This window comes from Ricinus communis, chromosome 3, assembly GCF_019578655.1.
Source record: "Ricinus communis isolate WT05 ecotype wild-type chromosome 3, ASM1957865v1, whole genome shotgun sequence".
Lineage (NCBI taxonomy): Eukaryota > Viridiplantae > Streptophyta > Magnoliopsida > Malpighiales > Euphorbiaceae > Ricinus > Ricinus communis.
The window spans coordinates 32,012,033-32,031,535 of NC_063258.1; the positions used below are offsets into that span (position 1 = coordinate 32,012,033).

Genomic DNA, 19,503 nt, shown 5'->3' on the forward strand with positions numbered 1-19,503 from the left:
ATTTAGAGAAAAGGCAGGACTTTGCCCCTTTCCTTTCCACATGGGTACCATACTTCAGATATACCGTCTCAAGTGCAACAAGGAACTCACTTTTTGCTGTGCTAAGTGCAATACTTACGCTGCTTTTGACATAAACAGTGACAGACTGCCCAACTTACTTCCACTGCCATTACAATATAGAATAGTGCGTGAAGGTAGCCTAGGTTTAACTTCCAAAATCAGTATTGCGTTGCACAAAAACATTCTATGCACATTGTAAAAGCAAGCCTCTTCTGTTAGTTTCTCCAAGATCATTTCTTCTAATTTACATTCAGCTATATTTACATCTCACATTCTTACAACATTGCAGCAAGCAACTTCACACTACCAAGGAAAACTACAAAGTGCAGATAGATCACCAAAAATGCTTCAGTAAGGCATCTTGTTACTAATGCATGTCAGGAGTTTGAAGAAACAAACAGAAGCAAGAGCCCAGTCAGTCTACCAACCTGCACTCTCCATTCTGCCAGTCAAGTAGAATCCATCAGTCTAACAAACCTGCAATTTGCGTTCTGCCAGTCAAGTAGAATCTGTCAGTTTATAAACCTCCACTTTTCTTTTTGCCAGTTAAATCATTGCACGGAAGCTTTAGCCACCAACAGCATGCTTGATCATCCACAGGGAGACCAAAATCTGCCTTGCGCTTTTTTATGATCCCATTTACACTAGCGTGTTCACTCAATTTGCTTGAACAAGAATCTAATGAGTTATCTGTATTCAACCTAGTGACGAAATGTAACTCATCATCTGTATGCTGCATCTGAGTCTTGAACTTGATCCCCTCTTGGAAAGAACCATGACCATTATCTTCAAAATCCTGGAGCTGTCTGTTTTTATCACTTGGCAAAGGAGCAGCAGATAGAGAGCCCAAACGCAATGATAGATCACATCCAGTTTCATGCTGGTTTAATGGACTCTGGGGATCAGGTTGATTGAACTTAACAGCAGCATCGTCACCGTCACCGAAGGAGAACAGATTTTGCTCAACACCCACCTTACCAGGTTCTAAGGTGCTAGAAACAGGGATAAGCCCATAGCACAACGGGTAAACTGAGTACAAGCTTGACATAGGATAATTCTCCATTGGAAAGGATTGGTTATAGTTAGATAAACAACCATTATCAGTTGCCAAGAGAAATTTGTTAGATGTGACACTGATATTCTGGCAAACAAGGTTTTGCAATTCAGATCCCAAATGGGTTGAATTCACGATTGCGGGTTTTATCAAGTCCAAATAGTTAGGTATGCACTGTAGACTAGTTGTATGAGTTGGCATGGCGGGAGGGAGAGTGTTGGGTTCTTGAGTGCCAGGAGTGAGGTAGCACCTAGGATTACAATTTCGCTGGCTCCTTGAGGTTCTTCTCGGAGTGCATCCCAAATTAAGAGCAGCTGAGCAGTATTAAAACAAAAGGAGAGGGTGATTACAGACATCATGAGAAACTGAGACTACTGAGTGGAATTATTTAGACACACAACTGCCGTTATATACTCAACCATATGGATCTACGTGTGATATTTCCCTCTAGGCAAAAGACAGTTGGACACATTGAATCTACATTTCAAAGTAAAAAAACCTTCTTTTATCGAAAATCAAGCACTGAAGAATTGAGCCAAGCTAATATCAAAGCATCAAAAGTCTCCATTGCCATATGTACAAAGTTCAATTCAAAGAACACATTCTCCAGAAATGAACATCAGGGGAGTAGAGTACCTTCAATGCAGGGTAGAAGAAGATCTCCAGTTTCAGTACTCTCGTCTCGTCGAACGATTGTATTAATAACATCATTTACTCTCTCCCAAAGAGTTTTAAGGTCCATATATTCAGCCTATGCAAGAATTAGAAAGTCAAAGCATTAAGCTCTATAAAGCAAGAGTAACTAAATCAACTAAACCATAAAAAAAAAAAAAAAAATCTTATTTTTGGAGCACCCTGAAATGAATAAAATGCATAAAGTTTGAATCTTTATTCATGAATTTTTAGGACCCAACCGGCACAGAGCTCCAAACTCAGCCTCTTGACACTATAAGTTCATTTCAATCTTTCCGTAAGAAGTAGACAATTACCAAATGAGGGCAAGCAAATTTCATTTGAGACTGAATGACTGACTGATTTGAAGGATCAAAGGGAACTAACCTCAGAATTGGCTTTGGAGTACATAATTTCTTCTGCTTTCAAGACGACAACAGGAAGTTTCTCTTGCCACTCCTTGTTCTTCTTAGTAGCAGGGCTGTGAACCTCATTAACAACTCTAATTACAATACACACAGCAAAGAAATTGGTGACGACAGGCAGAATGAATATACTAATATATATACAGTCATATACAACATACACAAACAGAAAGAGAGAAAAAGGGGAAACCTGAAAATTTCTTGAATAAGAGAACCCCTAACGGGCTGGTGTCTATCACTATGCCAAGCTCTTCTAACACATTCATAAGGTCTAGGGCCTGGTCTAGGCATCTTCACCAGCTCTTTTGAGAGAGAAAGAAGAAAACAGAGACCTCTGTTTCTTGAAAAGCAGAGGGTAACTTATGCTTTTCTTTTTTGCCCCTTTTACCTGGCTTGTGACTCTCTTCACCAAGTTCCCTCACCACACTGTCTACCGCTAACTGCTAAGCAAGAAATAACCCACCCAGCTACAACCAAAAATATAAGAGGGAAGTGGACAGGAAGAGAGAGATGGGGCATTTGTTTTGGTTTGCTTTCTTTTTCTTTCTTTCCTGTCACAAACTCAATTATTTCGAGGGGTTTTAATTGATGAGTTTGGTGTGTCCCCCACTCATCCACATGCCTGCTTCCCCTAGCCCTAAGAGTCCCTTTCTTTCTCCCTCCACTCCTTTTATTTTTATTTTTTAAAATTCTTTTCTTTTTAATGGTTTTGGCCTTTTTGCAGTTCTTTATCCTTTTTACTCTCTCCCCTTTGATATATATGTATTCTTTTAAGCTGCCATTGCCTTGTGAACCTTACAGTGAGTAGAGGTTGGGGTCTGCTTAGATACCACCGACAGCGACAAATATATATCAGTTTTCCCTTCTCCCTGCCACCACATTTCATGAATTGTCAATACGTACAGCACCAGAAACTAGATTATGCAACTCTTTTTTTTTTTTTTTTTTTTTGGTGGGCTCGTCCATTTATATCCTCTTCCTAAACCACATGCAAAATGTGTTATTTTTTACTTTTTTAATCTATCTACTTTGGGTCAATTTTATACATATTAGCTCTTTTTTCTCTACCCTGATGGACTTTAAACCTAATATGTCCTAAAGTTTCCATCTTCAATGGAATTTGAGTTTTGGGTTTGAGTGTTCGTAGTAAAAGAATGAAGTCCTTTTTCCTTTTTTTTTTTTTTTTTTTTTTATGGAATTGCAAAAGATGAAGGCTTTCTTCCGTTTGTGGGTATATATATGGTATTATATGTGTCCACGTCAAGTATGACTTTCAACGGGAAAATAAAAAAGAAAAAAAGAAAAAAGAAAAGGGAAAACGAAACAGTGACAGTTCAAAAGCTTGACCCAAAAATCAAACTTTCATTGAGTAGATTAAGAAAGTTTGTACGAAGAAAATGACGAATTCGGTTTGGTAATTAAAGGACCTGAGAGAGTAAAAAGAAATAAGTATGGATCTCTGCCTTGACTCATTTTGAGGGAGCCTTATTTTAAGCATATGAGCATATGTCACATTCACAACTTTCTGAAGCATACTGAGCTTACATTTCATGTGGGGGTAAAGATGACATTAGTTCTCTGCTCTGATCCAAACCTATCTCTGCTTCTGGATACTGAAAAGAAATTATTAAAGGGAGCTGTAGAAGAAACACCCATTCATACTACTTCTAAGAAACCAACTTTTTCTTTTTCCTTTTAAAAGCTTTGTTTGTGAATCTTCTTGCAAATTTATATCTTTGATTATATGTTTTCTTCTTTTCCAGCAACCTTTTGCAGCGATGGTCCTCATGCTCATGCGTCTATCCATTGAGAGTGTAAGCAACGAGTCCTTCAACAAAATTTCTGAAACCATTGACTCTGTCATCATTTGGTAATAGTGAAATTCCAACAAGACCATAATCCAATTAGGACTCTCGCAGTCTTGAATACAGACCAGATCAAAACTTATGGGAACAAACATGGTTTCATGTTCAAGGAAAAAGAGGACCCTATTTCTGTGGGATGAGGAAGAAAAAAGACATGGAGGGAAAAGGGGGCTCAAAGGAGGTAGCCATGATCTGAGAAAGAGAAAAGGGAAAAACGTACAGTGGCAATTAGCCCAATTAAATAGAAAGAGGGGCACAGTAGAGGCATGATGTTTGGTGGGTAGTGTGTAGTGATGGATGATGGTAGAGTGGAAGCAATACTGATGCTTACTGCCACTATTTTGGATGGGTACCAACTGCATCATTTTATCTTTCTCTTTTTACTGTAAAAAAGTTGCAGGAAAATGATTTAGCAAAACTACAATCTCTCCGTCCATGTTCCTTTTTGAAATTATTTTCTTTATTTCATGCTTATTTATTTTGTTTTAGTCCTTATACTTTAACTTTTCACTTCTTTAATACTTATCGGACTGCGCATTTAAAAAAAAGAAAAAAAAGATTACCATAGCCAAATAAAATAAAATGGTGTCTCTTGATTTGTGAGTGAGTTCAATAATTTAATGCTAATTTAGTGTTGGATTTTATATTTTGCAATTAAGTAGAAAATTTTGAAAGGAATTGACTAAAATTGAAATATTTTAAAAAAATTATTATTAATTTGGCAATTAAGTTAAAATGTAAATCAAATCACTAAAATAAAAATAATTGTGAAGAAATATGAAAAAAAATCAATAAACGGATCAGAACAATTTGAAGTGCTTTCTTTTAACCTAATAGAATTAGAAACGTGAAAGAGTATTATTGCTCGTATTTAATTCGATATTTGTATTTCCTTTTTGAGAGATTTTTTCCCTTTTCCTATTTTATTCGAAACAATCACTGTATTCAAAGAGTTGACAGGCATTTTTTATTCTTATCTCACTGTAAGTTTGACTTGTTATTTTCTTTTATATTTTACAGTATTTAATACTTTTCTTTAAACAAATATCGCATTTAATTTCCACATCAAAGTTAATATCGCATATGGTAATAATGATGTGAAATGAGATTTCTAAAAAGAAAAACATCTTTGGCTGTTTATATGTTTAATTCTTGGATAATCCTGTCATTAAACAGTATTAGCATTTAAGCCTAAAAGAGTCAAAGCCCTTTCACGGCCAAATCCTACTTACTTGGATATTTCTAAATCTAAAGATCCCCTTTTTCTCTGTTTTTTTTATAAATAAAAAAAAAACCCTTATTTCTCTATTTTAAGATCACTCATTTTTCTCGTTCGGACAAAACAAAATAAAGAAAAGAAACATGCTTTCTCCAACTCCGCTTTTCTGTACTTTACTCCTTTGCCTGCCTTTAGCCATTGTCATCACTAACACCATCACCATAATCAACACCACCCCAACAGCCACCATCAGGAATCGTCGTTCTCTTGAAAGCCCAGTTACAGTTCTATTACAGAAAACTCAATCCACCACCCACCACCGCCAAAAACTCATCATTCAAACCATAATTTCGCTTGCATCAAAAAAGCCACCTTCGCCACCACCACCACCACAAGATGACCAATCACTTCTCAGATCAGCATCCAGAGTAAATCCAAGACCTTTGCTTCCGAAGAAAATAGCCTTCTTGTTTCTCACTACAACTCCACTTCACTTCGCTCCACTTTGGGAACTATACTTTGACCATACCCCAAAACAATTGTTTAACATCTATATCCATGCAGACCCAAGTCACGACTACGACCCGCCGTTTTCTGGTGTGTTCTTCAACCGTGTTATCCCTTCACAACCCTCTCAACGCTATTCCCCCACTCTCATCTCAGCGGCGCGTCGTTTACTCGCCCACGCGCTTTTGCATGACCCTGCCAATGCCATGTTTGCCCTTCTTTCTCCTTCTTGTATACCTTTACATTCTTTTAACTTCACTTACAATACCTTAATTCACTCCAGGAAAAGCTTTATCGAGATATTGAAAAATGAGGAATGGATGTACGAAAGGTGGGCGGCGCGTGGACCAGATGCGATGTTGCCGGAGGTGAAGCTGGAAGAGTTCCGAATAGGGTCGCAGTTTTGGGTGTTGACACGTAAGCATGCGAGGCTTGTCGTCAATGAACAGAGGATTTGGGCAAAGTTTAATCGAACGTGCGTGGTGAGGCACTCGTGCTATCCAGAAGAAAATTACTTTCCTACCCTTATCCACATGAAGGACCCACGTGGCACCGTGTCTGCTTCCCTGACGCACGTGAATTGGACAGGTAGATATGACGGTCACCCTCGTATGTACGAAGCGAGTGAAGTGGGACCAGAGTTGATCACGACCATAAGGAGAAGTAGGCCTAGGTATGGCTACGACGGAATCAACGGCTCAGATTTGCCTGTGACGCGACAAAATGATCCGTTGTTGTTTGCGAGGAAATTCTCTCCTGAATCAATCGAGCCGTTGTTAAATTTAGCTAAGGAGATAATCTTAAAAGATTAGGATAAATGGTAAATGGCAGTGTTGTAAATTATAACGGTTTCAAGTGGCAAATGTATAAATCATAGGGGTTTGTGCAAATGTATAAGAAAAAAAGGGAAAAGAACAAAGAGGAACCTGGGAGGAAAAAAGAATAATCTCCGTTTTTTTTTTTTTTTTTTTTGAGGAATATACAGAATGAGTTGAAGTGTTTAATTTTTCCTTTTTCTAAATTTTATGAAATAATATGTAAGAAATGAAAACACGACAAGAAAAAATCAAGATTGGTGGAAGTGAAAATACATGAAAAAAGAATGGCAAACAGAGAGCAGATTCATCAAACTGTGACGTCTACTGTATTTACCTTGTTCTATACAGCAGACATCTGTTACTGAAAGACAGCACGTACGTGTTAGGTGTTAAGTGTCCTGGGTTGGCCTAGAGAGCAAAAACAAAAAATTTTAAACTTTTGTAGATTCAGTTTATTTCTTTTAGAAATCAAAATTATGTTTTGAAGCATGTTCGGTTTGATTTTAAGTTTAAAAGAATCCGTTTGACTAAATTGGAAATAAATAATAATTCCTTATTTACTAGTAAAAGATATTAACTGTTATTACAAAAATTTCCAATTAGTTTTTTTTTTTAAATGTAATTTTATACGTTGTTTTTGGTGTTTCTGCTTTAGATCTTATTTAGTTCTTCGCTTTAGGATAATTACCTAAAATGAGGTTAGTCAATTGATCAATTTTATTTGCTTCTAAATATGGTTTTATTCTGTTTATATTTTATAAGAGTTTCAGTTCTGCAACTTAGCAGGTGTCACGATAGCTTTACCGTTTGAATTCAGGATTGGCAGGAGTAATCTAACTTTCCAAGACATAGACATGGTTATGGCTTTTGGGAGAATGAGAAAGACGGTAGGCCATCTAATACCTTATAGGTAAAATGTCAAAAAGTTATTATTATAACGTGGTTCATACCAGAACCCTCAACAGCTTGTGATTTTCTTTCTTCGGCTGAATGAGACTTTGCAATTGAATCAAAAGTTCTGAACAAATGCCAACTGGACAACTTTAGGCCATCTTATGTTTCAGTTGGGTTTCTTAGCCACGATAATGTGTCTATAAAGACAGCCCTATAAGTCTGGGCCCAACTAAAACATGATAACATATTCACTTGGGCCTACCAACAAGTTAAAAAAGAGTCCAATGTGTGTGCGTTTATTTTATTTTAATTTCCCAAAAAAGAAGCTACTAATACTATGGAATAAGGGTGCCCAAAGGACAAAAAGAAGAGAAAAAACTAAGTTTATGGATGTCGGATGGAGCACAGAACAGGACCCACAGCTTCACATCTCAAGTCAAAGGTTGACAGACGGGTTAGGTGATCTAAGATCTAACTTATGCAATTTGATCTAACCTAATTAACCATGTTTTCCCTAGATGAGAGTATGCACAAACAATTCTGCCGTATACTTTGGATGCCAGTTTCCCCTGTTTGTTGCCATTAACGACAAGATTGATATTGACAATCTAAGCTCCATCGTCCAGCAAAAGCTTGTCCAATTAGACGCCTTCTTTCTAAATGAAAGGTTCATTGTTTAGAGGAGTATTTCTCAAACAAAAAAACAAAAGAGAAGCTAAAAGAAAAGAAAAGAAAAGAAAAAGGGAAAAACAAAGACCGCATAACCAATGGTGTAGGTTTAGTACTCTCCATATTAAATCAAATGAAAAAGAAAGGAAAGTGGGCCATTCCATTTCCTGCTGAAGCTCCTCTGAGATGGCTGTATGCGGAATCTTTCTAGGCATAGTTCTATAGAAAGTAGTTTCCGACAAACGCATTGCATACCAATAAAGAAGACAATGAAGTTCTTTTCATGGGATCCATGCCCTACCAATTATTATGTTAGCGTTGATCTGGCCCATCAATTTCCAACCAAGTCATGGATCCATGCCATGCCACCCACCCACCCACCCAGTTCTAGGGTGCTTGATGACTAAGGAATAAGAAATTTTAGGTACAATACATAATTAACAAACAAAAAGCTTAAAGAATACATGGAATCCAATGCCGTCCCTTTACAAATGTAATGTCAGTAGTTATGGATTCTTTGGTTCCTTCCCTCAACTCTAAACAGATCCTGAGAAGTTTCTAGCAGTACATTGACAAGAGTCCCCTGTTCTTCAGATAACCATGCTATTTGATTCGGGTTAACCATTATCATGCCAGAAAAGAAAAATAAGAATATATGTGATTTCATATTATATGACGTCCATAGTCGGAAAAAGTAAATCACATGTAGTAGTATCATTTTGAAATAGCCAGCTTTTAATCAGCCCCACTTAAATTTTCATTGATAAATACTCCCAGTGTTAATTAATTAATGACACTGGCATATTCTATTTATGATGAGACAACTACCTGAAGCACATTGCAAATGATCATTTTCCTAAAGTTTGTCATCCTTAGTTTCTAAATAAGAAAATTCGGATGTCAATTTAAAACAACACATCCACTTTAGTCTTCATCGCCCAATTAATTTTTTGGGAGAAGAAATCCAAGGATAACATGTATGTCCAAATTTGGGTTCAAATTCAACAAGACACAAGGACTCGTAGCAAAGATAGTCCCAAAACTTAATAGCCTACTAAAGACGTATCTGTTAAAACTAGATAAATCATATATGCTTAAACATCCACAGGAAAACTAGAATAGAATTAGAAGAGTGCTCAGCACCTTCTTATCACTCCTCATAGAATTAAGAGAATTTGCACCTATAATCACTGTCTGTATTCAGATACACCTGTCCTGTAATACCAAAGTGCTGTTAATATATAGCTAGCTCCTTATTACGATCCAAATAAAAAGTTAAGATGTCATTAAGTTTTCAGGTTAAGTAAATAAGTGTTTTTAGCATATATCAAACGAAGAACAACCAAAGGAGAGAAAAATATGTCCACTTTAACCTATATGGGGGATGTTCCTCTTCCCAAAACAACTTCGAAGCTAAGAAAGGGACTTGATTTGGTATTTGAGAAGCTTACCTACTGCATTTTATTCTCATTCACAAAAGAATTCATGAAGGCGCAACCAAAGGGTACTGAGAGAACTTCATACCAAATACTTTATTTTTAATTTGTGATGCCACAAGTAACAGCCAAGTTCCAGTGTTTTACAGAATCGATCTGATCAAGATTTCTAGTTAAACTTTTGCTCATTCTAATTAAGCTTTGTGTTTCTCAACAAAGAAAAGGAAAAGGTCAAACACAAAGATGCCAAAGAAATTGCTAATATTACAAAGCACAAAGAGATGCCAAATTATGAATTACAGGTCTTCCAAACATCAAAATTACCCACAATCATTAGTTTATCAACTCCAGTCTCTCCCTTTCCCTATCAATCCCATTTTGTGCACAAATTGCAGGATATCACATCCTTGAAGAAGGATTAAAAAGAAAAAAAAAAAAAACTAAAGAGATAAACATAACATGAGCAAAAGAAGCCATCTATAAGTAAACAGAATAAAAATCAGTAAGGAGTGTAGTAATACCCGGGCATTGGCCCCATTCCATTGAGTGGTGGCGTTCCATAAGGCGTCATTGGCATAGGCCCTGCATTATAGTATCCAGTGCCATTGATCTTGGCCAAACTAGTTTGACCTTGCATTCCATCCTTGGCATACTGCTGCCATACTACCTGCTCCTGCACAAGCAACTGTTGTTTCTTCTCCATATCAGCCATCTGCACATATGAAGGAGGTGGAATACTCAATGAAGCAGCAAACGGATCCTGATTAACTGTTTCAACTGTTCCATCTGGAGCCGGGAGAGCCAAAACAGGAGCTGCGCTCTTCCCTGCTGCTGGCAATGCCACACTGCTAGCACTACCTCCACTCAGTTGTGCAGTGCTAACATGTTGCCTCACCATTCCTTGATCATACATTCCATTTAACAACAATGGATCCAACCCACCACCCAAAGCTGCCTTTTGCTTCGATAAATTGCTAGCTGACTCGACCAATGCCAATTCCCAATCTGCCTTGCCTGGCTCCGCAGCTGGGGTCTGCCAAGCGGAGGTCACTTGAGGGTCTCCATTAGATGGGAAAGCTTCCCAGGATCCATTTCCATTATTAGCAGGTGGTCCAGCAAACAAAGCCAAAGCAAACCTATTCCCTTGATCATCAGCAGAGACAGCATCATCTCTCAAATTCACCAAATCACCAGTAACCTGTGGTTGTGGAGGCTTAGGCGGCTCCGGCTCAGCAGGTGGAGGAGGAGTATAATCCTCTGGAGGAGGCAATGCTTTAATCTCATTCATATCAGGTACAGGCTCTTCCTCCTGAGCAACAGGAGGAGGCTCTAATTCTTTCCTCTCCGGACTCTTAGGCCGTTTAGCTCTATCCCTCACAAACTCCTCTAAAGTCTCCAACAATTTACTGGTAATTTTCTGCACATCCGGATACTCGGATGATCTAGACACACCAGTATCCTTGCACCAATTATAAAACATAATTAACTCATCAATCTGTTTGGCAGCACTAGCATAAGCATCAAAAGCCTTACCGCAATCAGGATACTCCATATCAAAGAATTTATCAAGCAAAACAGCCAAAACCTCACATATGTCAGCATACAACTGAAAACTCTCTTTCACAACAGGATAAAGCGCAATCAAAACCATCCTACTGTTCTTAGCTAACCCCGTTGGCCGACATGCCAAGAACCTATCCAGCAACCTTTGCAAATGTGCCATTTTTCCAAATATCCTCTCAACTTTCATTTCCCTCAATGGCGTCACTGCTTTTCTATCCTCTTTTGGGACGGCTTCGCTCATGTCGCCAAACGACCTAGACCTTCTTGTCATTCCATAATTACCTCCATATCCTTGATCACCGCCTCTATAATCTCCATAATCATTATACTCATAAGATCTAGGGGGCGGTGACCTAAAATCACCTCTGCTACCTCCTCCATATCTTTCAATTTCATACCCATGCGCACTGCCACCACCGCCGTGACTACTGCCGCCGCCGCCTACTTTTCCTTTACGGTCAAATAAAATCAATTCAAGTCTCTGATCCAAATACATAGCATAAGTTCTAACAAAAGCCGAATGATCCCAGGAACTGGAATGCGCTTCATCTCTAAAATCAGACATGTTCAGTACCCTCGTCCCTCTCCTTGTAGCGTATAAGATCTCTTCCTGAAACAGCGGATCCGCTTCATTTAACAACCTATGAACAAGCATTAACGCTTTCAGCGCTACAATCCAGTCTCTTGTCTTCCCAAGACGCTTCGAAACTGCTGCAACACAGGCGTGTATATATCCACGTGAACAGGATGTTAAGTTTAAGATCTCTCTTATGTACTTCTCGTTTGCAGGATCATCGTCGTGGCTTGTCGCTTTTACTATTGCAACTTCTAGCTCTGGTGCCATGTTGCTTGCCACTTTCGCTATTCCGATGCTGGTTTGATCCTTAACGGTGCCGATCGCCTTCCTGATTGTGCTCGGTGCCATCTTGACCGTTGGATTGAACCAAAGTCAACTTCGCTGTAGATGAATTTTATGAAATTCAGTTCTAATCAAGTAAATAGGTTAGCTTACAGTTTCAATTAACATTTAATTGAACCCTACTTACCGCTATTGCTGCTAAAATAGATCCGGTAAGAGAAGTTTCCGGTTTAGACTAAACCACGTCGGATCTGGTGACAACGCACAAGTAAAGATGCAAAAAACGGCGACTGGCGCTGTTATTTTTATTTTATTTTTTTTCTCCCTTTCTCTAGATTCTCTCTGAGCAAGAAAGGAAAGGAAACGAAACGAAATTGGGAGAGAAAAGAAAAGGAATTTAAATAGTGAATAAGGTCCGGAAGACACGTGGAGGAATCACAGCCGTGGATGGGAATCAGAGATCTGGAAATAGCAAGGAAGACAGCTATATTACCGGAAGTGTCGGGGGGATGCGTTCCTCCTATTGTCCGAAAGAAGATTAAAAAATGCGGAGAGAAAGAGGAGGCGTGGTTTCGGTAATATGCGTGCGGGAATATTTTAATCAGCGTAGGACGCGTATGGTGCAGGAGTGATGTTGTATTTTTACAGTTTGGATTTTATGGTGGTCTAGTCGGTGGCGGGTGGCTATGGTCCCACCCAGCCAGGTAGCATTGAGGACAGCGGGCCAAAACAAAATGGATAATTTTTTGTGGGAAGGAAGGATCTACAGATTGTGATTCAGATTAATCCATCTCTGCAAGTCAAACAGGGGAAGTACTTCTTTTAACTACCATTTCACCTTTCTTTGCTTTGGAGTATAATTAATTACATACATACATGGTCAATGAATTATATTCATCGGTCTGCCGAATTCATCAATTTATTTGTTTTTTAGTATTTTCTTTTCTAATTCTTTTTTAATTTTCTACCTTAAAACTAATCAAAATATAAAATATACATTACATAAATAAATATATCACTGTTTAAACAGAAAATAACTGAAAAAGTATTAAAAGTTAAATCAGTACAATCTAAAAATATAATTATGCATTAAGCTGATTTTCATTTTTAATTTATTATTGTTGTACTCAATTTTTTTTAGAAAAGTAGTAATTCTCAGTGGACAAATCAGATGTACACAAAAAAGAAATGAATATCAAAGTAAAAAATGAGATATAGATAAACCAAACTACAACATCAATGGTTGCATTAACTAATGATAAAACTTAATATGTCAATATCCACATTATTGATAAAAATTATTGCAAATCTATTAAAACATTGAACACATAATGTAATAGTGTACGAGATTAGGCAACATAGTCTTAATTTTTGTCTTGTCAGCTAGCAAAAGCTTACTATATAACTGAACTATAATTTATTTATTTCAATTGATACTTTAAGATATTGTTATTGATCAATAAAGCGCGTTAATTATAGCATCCAAATGGATCGCGTGGCCTAATGGATAAGGCGCTCGCCTCCGGAGCGGGAGATTGTGGGTTCGAGTCCCACCGTGATCGCGTTTTTTTTTTTTGGGTCATTTTGTTATAATTTTACTAATTGTTGAGAAATTGTGCTGCCGACAGAATTGCATTAATCATTGTTGGTTTTTCACTGCAATAAATTTGTATCTCAGACTGAATTACCCAGACACAACAACTACATAAATTCAATAAGCTAAAAAACAGCTTAAGCAAGGGGTCACTTGGACCATATTTGTTTGTCCATACAACGACCGCAAAAGTATATCATGTGAACGAACTTTTGCATCTAAAATAACATCCACACAAGTGAAACTGAAAACTAAATCTTCATTGGCACACAATAGCCTTTCCTGTTTGAAGGCTAACTTGATTTTAGTATTTCTTAAGTGGGTCTCTTTGTATTTGGAGGTGTCTGGTTGAATCTTTTGTCCACCATATATAAAATACAGAAGAGATGATTACTAGTCCAGTTGCACAACCTACTGCTATTCCTACGAGTTTTCCTACATGCTTCTTGTCACGGTTGGAAGAGTCTGTACTATCAGAAACTGTAAAAGAAAGAACAAAAAAACGAAGGGCATAGTTAGGGATGGATAGAGAAAAACACTTCATTTCTTTTTATGACAATAGCAACCCAACAAGTAGAGCTGCAAGGAACCTTGAGAAACATGAATGGCTGAGACTAAAGGTCCATATGTGCTTTGTTGTGGTATGCAGCATGTTCCTTTCCCAGCCCAAAAGAAGTGAATATCCATAATACTGTTTGTCACATTTGCCTCAAAGGTTTTAACCAATGCTCTTTTGGATCCGCCTGCTTCGTTTTGAAGATTGAAGTCCTGAAGAACTCTCCCTCCCTGTAGTTTTGTTATTAATAGATAGAGTTGCAAATAAGTGAGGATGTCACTGATGAACTTTGGGGAGTTGAATTCAGGTACTGTCAGTACACAAGACCAGGGTCATATCGTAGGCTACCTGAATGTAAACATCAAATATGCGCCTTCCAAGGCCTTTCCAAGACTGAGAGACATCATCCATTCCGATCTCTGCAAAGTGAAGCTCAATGCTGTATCTCCCGTTCTTTAATCCAAGACCATAGTATCTGAGCGAGCTTGCCGAAATCCTTGCTGTCTTATACAGCTCAGACTCTAATGTCTCTGCGATTTGAGAATCTGTCTGCTTTATGTACGTCGGTGCAGGGTTCGAGATGAAATTCCCAACATTGCTCACAGCCCACATACTGTCGGAGCTTGTATGTAGTGAGGCAGCTCCAAGTAGTTCAGAATCATCATCATATTCAACACCAGATGCAGATGTTTGGCTTGTGCCTCCACACTTGATAGAAAATGAATCTGCAATAGAAGTAGCAGTGCTTGTAGAATGGAATATCAAGGCTTAACAGTAGCAATTAAAAAACTTGGTGAGCATTTTATATGTTCCTAATGTTTAAAGAGTGTTTAGAGCAATTCTACATTTAGAACGGCAGAAGTTCAAAAGGCTTTACTTACAGGATGGAACTTTATTGCTGCATTTTAAGTCAGCTTGAAGGCAGCGCAACATCCCAGAAACCTTGCTGTTTCCATCATCATTAGAAACTTAATATGAGGCATCCGAGGGAATAAATAAATAGAAGTAACTGCATCAGATTGATAATTATCAAACTGTATCCAAATGTAAGAGTGAGGTAGCTAGATATTCAATATCAGTAAACATCAAATCTTGCTGTTTAATAATCCAAGTGCATATATCAGCAAGGGAAAAATGCCAGAGACCAATAGTACTATCACTGAGAGGTGACCCTTAAATTTCACTGTTATCACTTCCACTACTACCAACCCCACCAATAGTGTGAATTCTGTTGCCACGGCAGTTCGGACTAGGACTAGGACTCGGAGCCTTGTCCAGTTATGATGAATCACTAATGGAAGAAATAAAAGAAAGCAACACCATACTATCAAGAGGTCACTTACTGACAAACAAATGAGGTAAATAATAGTAATATCTTCCTTTAACAAACAGTGAAATCTTTCAACTCTTTGTTTTCACTTCAAACCTCACAGTGAACAAACAAAAGAAAATCTCCAGAGAACAGGAATAATTCCGAGTAACAATACCTCTCCTGTAAACCATTCGCGTTAATAGAAGTTCCAACAACAAGCCTGAAGAATAAACAAAATTATTTCTTGCTCACTGATTGCAGTGTGAGCACTAGTATATAACTACTGACAATGGCTTAGCATCCCCACACAGGTAGCTTTAAAAGAGAAGAAGATGAAGGTTAACTTACATGGATGATCCAGCTTTGGCAAAGTTTTGCGGTAAGTTTCCAGAAAGGGGATTGAATGAGACATCTCTGCCATGAAATAGTCAATTTGAAATTTCGCCATAACTAGAAAGCATGGTGAGACTATTGGCAGTTACACTAGAAAAAGGTAACCATATTAATTCACATTACCACTTCTCATTTTCAAGTGGCTTTGCTTATATGCTCATGCCTTAACTAATATCAATTTGAAATATAGTGGATCTAGAATATATACTCATGCCTGGCACTCATCAAAATCAACAAACAAGACACAGAAATGAAAAAGAATATTGAAGAAAGGTGGGACTTACAGTGCAATTAGCTGTGGACCAATGATATTTGCAGGTAGCTCCCCACTCAAGGTGTTGCTTTCGAGATACCTAAAATATGATCATTTCTCTAAGACAATCTTATAGACTTACCACTTTGACAACTAGAAGAAAATATCAGGAAAGGAAAAGAAAAATAGTGCTACTTTTTCCTTTCCATTTTCATGCGGTGTGCAAGTGTAATTCACAGTGAGCATAGTCTACAAGAGTGCTTCGTGACCAATTGAAGGCACGATCCTAAAAGCAACAACACAGCAGTACAACTGAAAACCTTACAGAAATTGCAAGGAAGCCAAATCTTGGAATGAGGTTGGGATTTGACCTGTCAACTTGTTGAAACTCAAGTCCCTGTTATAACAGTTTTATCCCAGTGAGGCAGTAACAGGATGGATAGGAGAAACTTCATATATAAAAGAATACCAAAAAGGAAAATATTATATCTTTTACTGTCAAGAAATTAGGATTAGGGTTATGATTTGAATTACATAATTAGCTGATGAAACAACATCAAGTATATCAATGTCCATACTCACAGTTGCTTCAGCTTAGTAAATGTGCCAAGTCTTTCTGGAATTTCTCCAGAAATTAGACAGTTCCTTAAAATCCTGCAACCAAAATGGATAGTGACATATAGGGGTTATGGTACAGTAAAACAGTCCGGGAGACCATACTTTTACAAATTTAAAGATGAAAAGAAAAAATCTTACAGTACAGATAGATTTCTTTGGTCTTTCAAAAACTCGAGAGAAGAATCTTCACCATTAAGATCACCAATTCTCCTATATAAAACAAACTGATATCAAATGTTCCATTTATAAGTAAATACTCAATGGGTACTGTGAAAATGAAAAATGCGCGTGAACATCCAATAATATTGCTCTAAAGATATGATATGATGCAAAAGACTAACTCCTATTATTAAGGCCTTACAGGTCTTCCAGATTGTTAAGAGCACTGAAACTGCTTGGTATTGGACCTTCAAGCAATGTACCTTGAAGTCGCCTGTGGTTTACAAAATTTAACAGTTCATATACGTCGTACAATTTATCTAATGTAGATGATCTATTTGTGTAACGTAACAGTAGAACTGAAACAAAGCCATGCATACAGGACTTTGAGTGCTGTAAGAGCCCCAAAAAATTCTGGAAGCTTTCCAGTGAAGCGATTATCAGATGCCCAGCTGAAATGAAGAAAAGTTCCACACATAAGTTTATTATCTACCAAATTGGCTTGTCAAACTATATTCAATAATCACAGAGAAGTACAGAATCTGCAGGGATTTCAGTTGTTTAACTTCTTGTGGAATCGAACCACTTACTCCACTGCTATCAATATACCTGAAGAGAAGCACAGTCGAATAAAAACCAGATTACACATCCAAAAATAAGGAACTAATGCTCTGGAGGAACGATAACAAGCAAGGAACAAAGGCAAGCGTTTAAGCGGTTTCCCACCCAAAAAACTTGTTCAGTCCAATTAACCAATATTAGGCATATTCCTCATTATATAAGAAATGGCCAACAGTCTTTGATCGATCAGCCATAAACTAACTATTGCCTTTCTACTCTTATCAAAGTGACACATCCAATGGTGGGAGAACTTGTGTATGCAACAGATAGAATTGAGGATTCTTGAAAGATCTATGGTTTTAGATTTTATTAAATACCACTTACAACTGTTGTAAGGAGGTCAAGTTCCCAAGTTCTGTAGGTAATGGTCCAAAGAAATTGTTAGAGCTAAAACTTCTGTAGCATGAAAGGAAAATCAGAGAATTAGTGTAAATTGCAATAAATCAATCAGATGGTTAGTTTAGACATATAGTAAATTGCAATAAATCAATCAGATGGTTAGTTTAGACATATAGTAAATTGCAATAAATCAATCAGATGGTTCGTTTAGACATATAAACAAAAGATATCTGAACAAACTCAAGACAGCACTTACAGAGAAAGCAACTTGGTAAGATTTCCAAGCTCTGGAGGCACTTGACCTGTCAGATTGTTGATACCTAGGCTACTGTTCCATCATCAAACACAGAGAAAACAAATTAGTGAATACCTAAACAATGAAACCAAATGCTTTGCATTAAGTAGAAAAGCTCAATAGCTTTTCCAATACAAAATCATGCGAAGCTAGTTAGGAATTTACAGGTATTGCATATTCGATAACTGCCCAATCTCAGGCGGAATAGACCCGTTTAATACATTTTGACCCAGATTCCTGTATCACAATAAGTATTTATATATCAATAGTATGATCACAAAGGACAATTAAGATTGCAAACAAAATCTGATGTCTTACAAATCCATTAGCTTCTGAAGCACAAACAGTTCACTAGGTATCTCACCAACAATGTCCAAAGCATATATCTTTCTGAAACAAGAAAAGAAACAATCACCATAAACAACCAATTATAGCCAAGAAGAATTATGAAAACGTAAACAATGATTGTAAAACAGCTGACAAGTGAGTGATGTGGCATATGCTGCCTGTGCAGTCGCAAGCAACTCTAGGATTGGCATTTTCATTAGCCCATGTTGCATTCTGGATACAAGGATCATTAGTAATATTCAATTTGCTTCTCAAATTCCAGTAATCTATCATCTTGTCTAATGCAGCCACTGAAAAGCAAGAAAATCCCAATTAGTCTTATTTAAAAACACCATCAAAAGCACACAAAAGTATGCAAAATTTATTTACAGAACAAGGTGAGACCTTCATTACTATCAGTTGCAGGCTGTGCAGAGACAACTTGAAGAAGCACCAAAACAAGAAAGAAAGAGCAGCTCAAAACCTCCATTAGAAAGCAAGGAAATTTACACAGTGATGGACGAGGCAAGCTACAAATTTATGGAGACAAAGACAAACCCCAAGTAGAGAATAAATAAATCATCCAAGATTCGTATCTGATGCAAATGCGAGCAACAAAATGAAGCCACGAAATAAATAAAAAAACTTAAAATCTCGAGTATGGAATTGACTTAGGAGTGTCATCTTGACTCTGAAATTTAAAGTAACGTGTGCATGAAAGTGAAGTCTGAACAAACAGAACTTGCTTGGACTTATTCTTCTCTCTCGTGTGCACAATAAGTTAATCATACAATTCTGCTACTTTCTTTTCTTTTAATGAATGGTTAGTCTATTTGCTTATGGTCTTGTATTAGTAGAAAAGACACTTGTTGTCCCTTCTCTTTTGTCTTTCCTTATCTAATTCTAATATGTCTGCACAAAATCAGGGCTTGGCTACTCTAAACAAGAAACTAAGCATCGTTCTAAAGCTACTCCTCACTATCAATTACCCTGCT

At 37.4% G+C, this 19,503-nt stretch overlaps 4 protein-coding genes, 1 long non-coding RNA gene and 1 other non-coding gene across 7 annotated transcripts; 3 read left to right on the top strand and 3 right to left on the bottom strand.

Annotated features, from left to right (window-relative positions):
• Window positions 1–200: 200 nt before the first annotated feature.
• Window positions 201–3,419, bottom strand: LOC8259446. The gene is made up of 4 exons (XM_002515462.4): window positions 2,402–3,419; window positions 2,174–2,288; window positions 1,751–1,865; window positions 201–1,428 (listed from the first exon to the last, which is right to left on the bottom strand). Exons 1-4 carry the CDS (start codon window positions 2,500–2,502, stop codon window positions 578–580), a joined length of 1,182 nt encoding a protein of 393 aa, XP_002515508.2. The 5' UTR covers window positions 2,503–3,419; the 3' UTR covers window positions 201–577.
• A 246-nt stretch (window positions 3,420–3,665) lies between these two features.
• LOC125369453 lies at window positions 3,666–4,510 on the top strand. The gene is made up of 2 exons (XR_007215111.1): window positions 3,666–3,769; window positions 3,975–4,510. It is a non-coding gene; the product is annotated as an uncharacterized LOC125369453 (long non-coding RNA).
• Window positions 4,511–5,328: 818 nt separating this feature from the next.
• On the top strand, window positions 5,329–7,163 carry LOC8259444 (glycosyltransferase BC10). The gene is made up of 2 exons (XM_015716975.3): window positions 5,329–6,010; window positions 6,086–7,163. The coding sequence occupies exons 1-2, from the start codon at window positions 5,439–5,441 to the stop codon at window positions 6,612–6,614; spliced, it is 1,101 nt and encodes a 366-aa protein (XP_015572461.2). The 5' UTR covers window positions 5,329–5,438; the 3' UTR covers window positions 6,615–7,163.
• Window positions 7,164–9,863: 2,700 nt separating this feature from the next.
• On the bottom strand, window positions 9,864–12,662 carry LOC8278618 (probable clathrin assembly protein At4g32285). Its single transcript, XM_002515459.4, has 2 exons — window positions 12,229–12,662; window positions 9,864–12,140 (listed from the first exon to the last, which is right to left on the bottom strand). Exon 2 carries the CDS (start codon window positions 12,105–12,107, stop codon window positions 10,119–10,121), a length of 1,989 nt encoding a protein of 662 aa, XP_002515505.2. The 5' UTR covers window positions 12,108–12,140; window positions 12,229–12,662; the 3' UTR covers window positions 9,864–10,118.
• An 868-nt stretch (window positions 12,663–13,530) lies between these two features.
• Window positions 13,531–13,603, top strand: TRNAR-CCG. Its single transcript has one exon. It is a non-coding gene; the product is annotated as a tRNA-Arg (tRNA).
• A 122-nt stretch (window positions 13,604–13,725) lies between these two features.
• On the bottom strand, window positions 13,726–19,197 carry LOC8259442 (probable LRR receptor-like serine/threonine-protein kinase At1g56140). Of its 2 annotated transcripts, XM_015717019.3 has the most exons (19): window positions 18,914–19,197; window positions 18,663–18,819; window positions 18,500–18,571; window positions 18,347–18,418; window positions 18,143–18,214; window positions 17,872–17,943; window positions 17,464–17,535; window positions 17,307–17,378; window positions 17,129–17,200; window positions 16,906–16,977; window positions 16,732–16,803; window positions 16,475–16,546; window positions 16,181–16,249; window positions 15,852–15,917; window positions 15,679–15,723; window positions 15,073–15,137; window positions 14,540–14,916; window positions 14,226–14,421; window positions 13,726–14,115 (listed from the first exon to the last, which is right to left on the bottom strand). In XM_015717019.3, the coding sequence occupies exons 1-19, from the start codon at window positions 18,996–18,998 to the stop codon at window positions 13,940–13,942; spliced, it is 1,956 nt and encodes a 651-aa protein (XP_015572505.2). In that variant the 5' UTR covers window positions 18,999–19,197; the 3' UTR covers window positions 13,726–13,939. The 2 variants fall into 2 exon arrangements, with proteins under 2 accessions (XP_015572505.2, XP_048227505.1); XM_048371548.1 differs by lacking the exon at window positions 15,679–15,723.
• Between the last annotated feature and the right edge of the window lie 306 nt (window positions 19,198–19,503).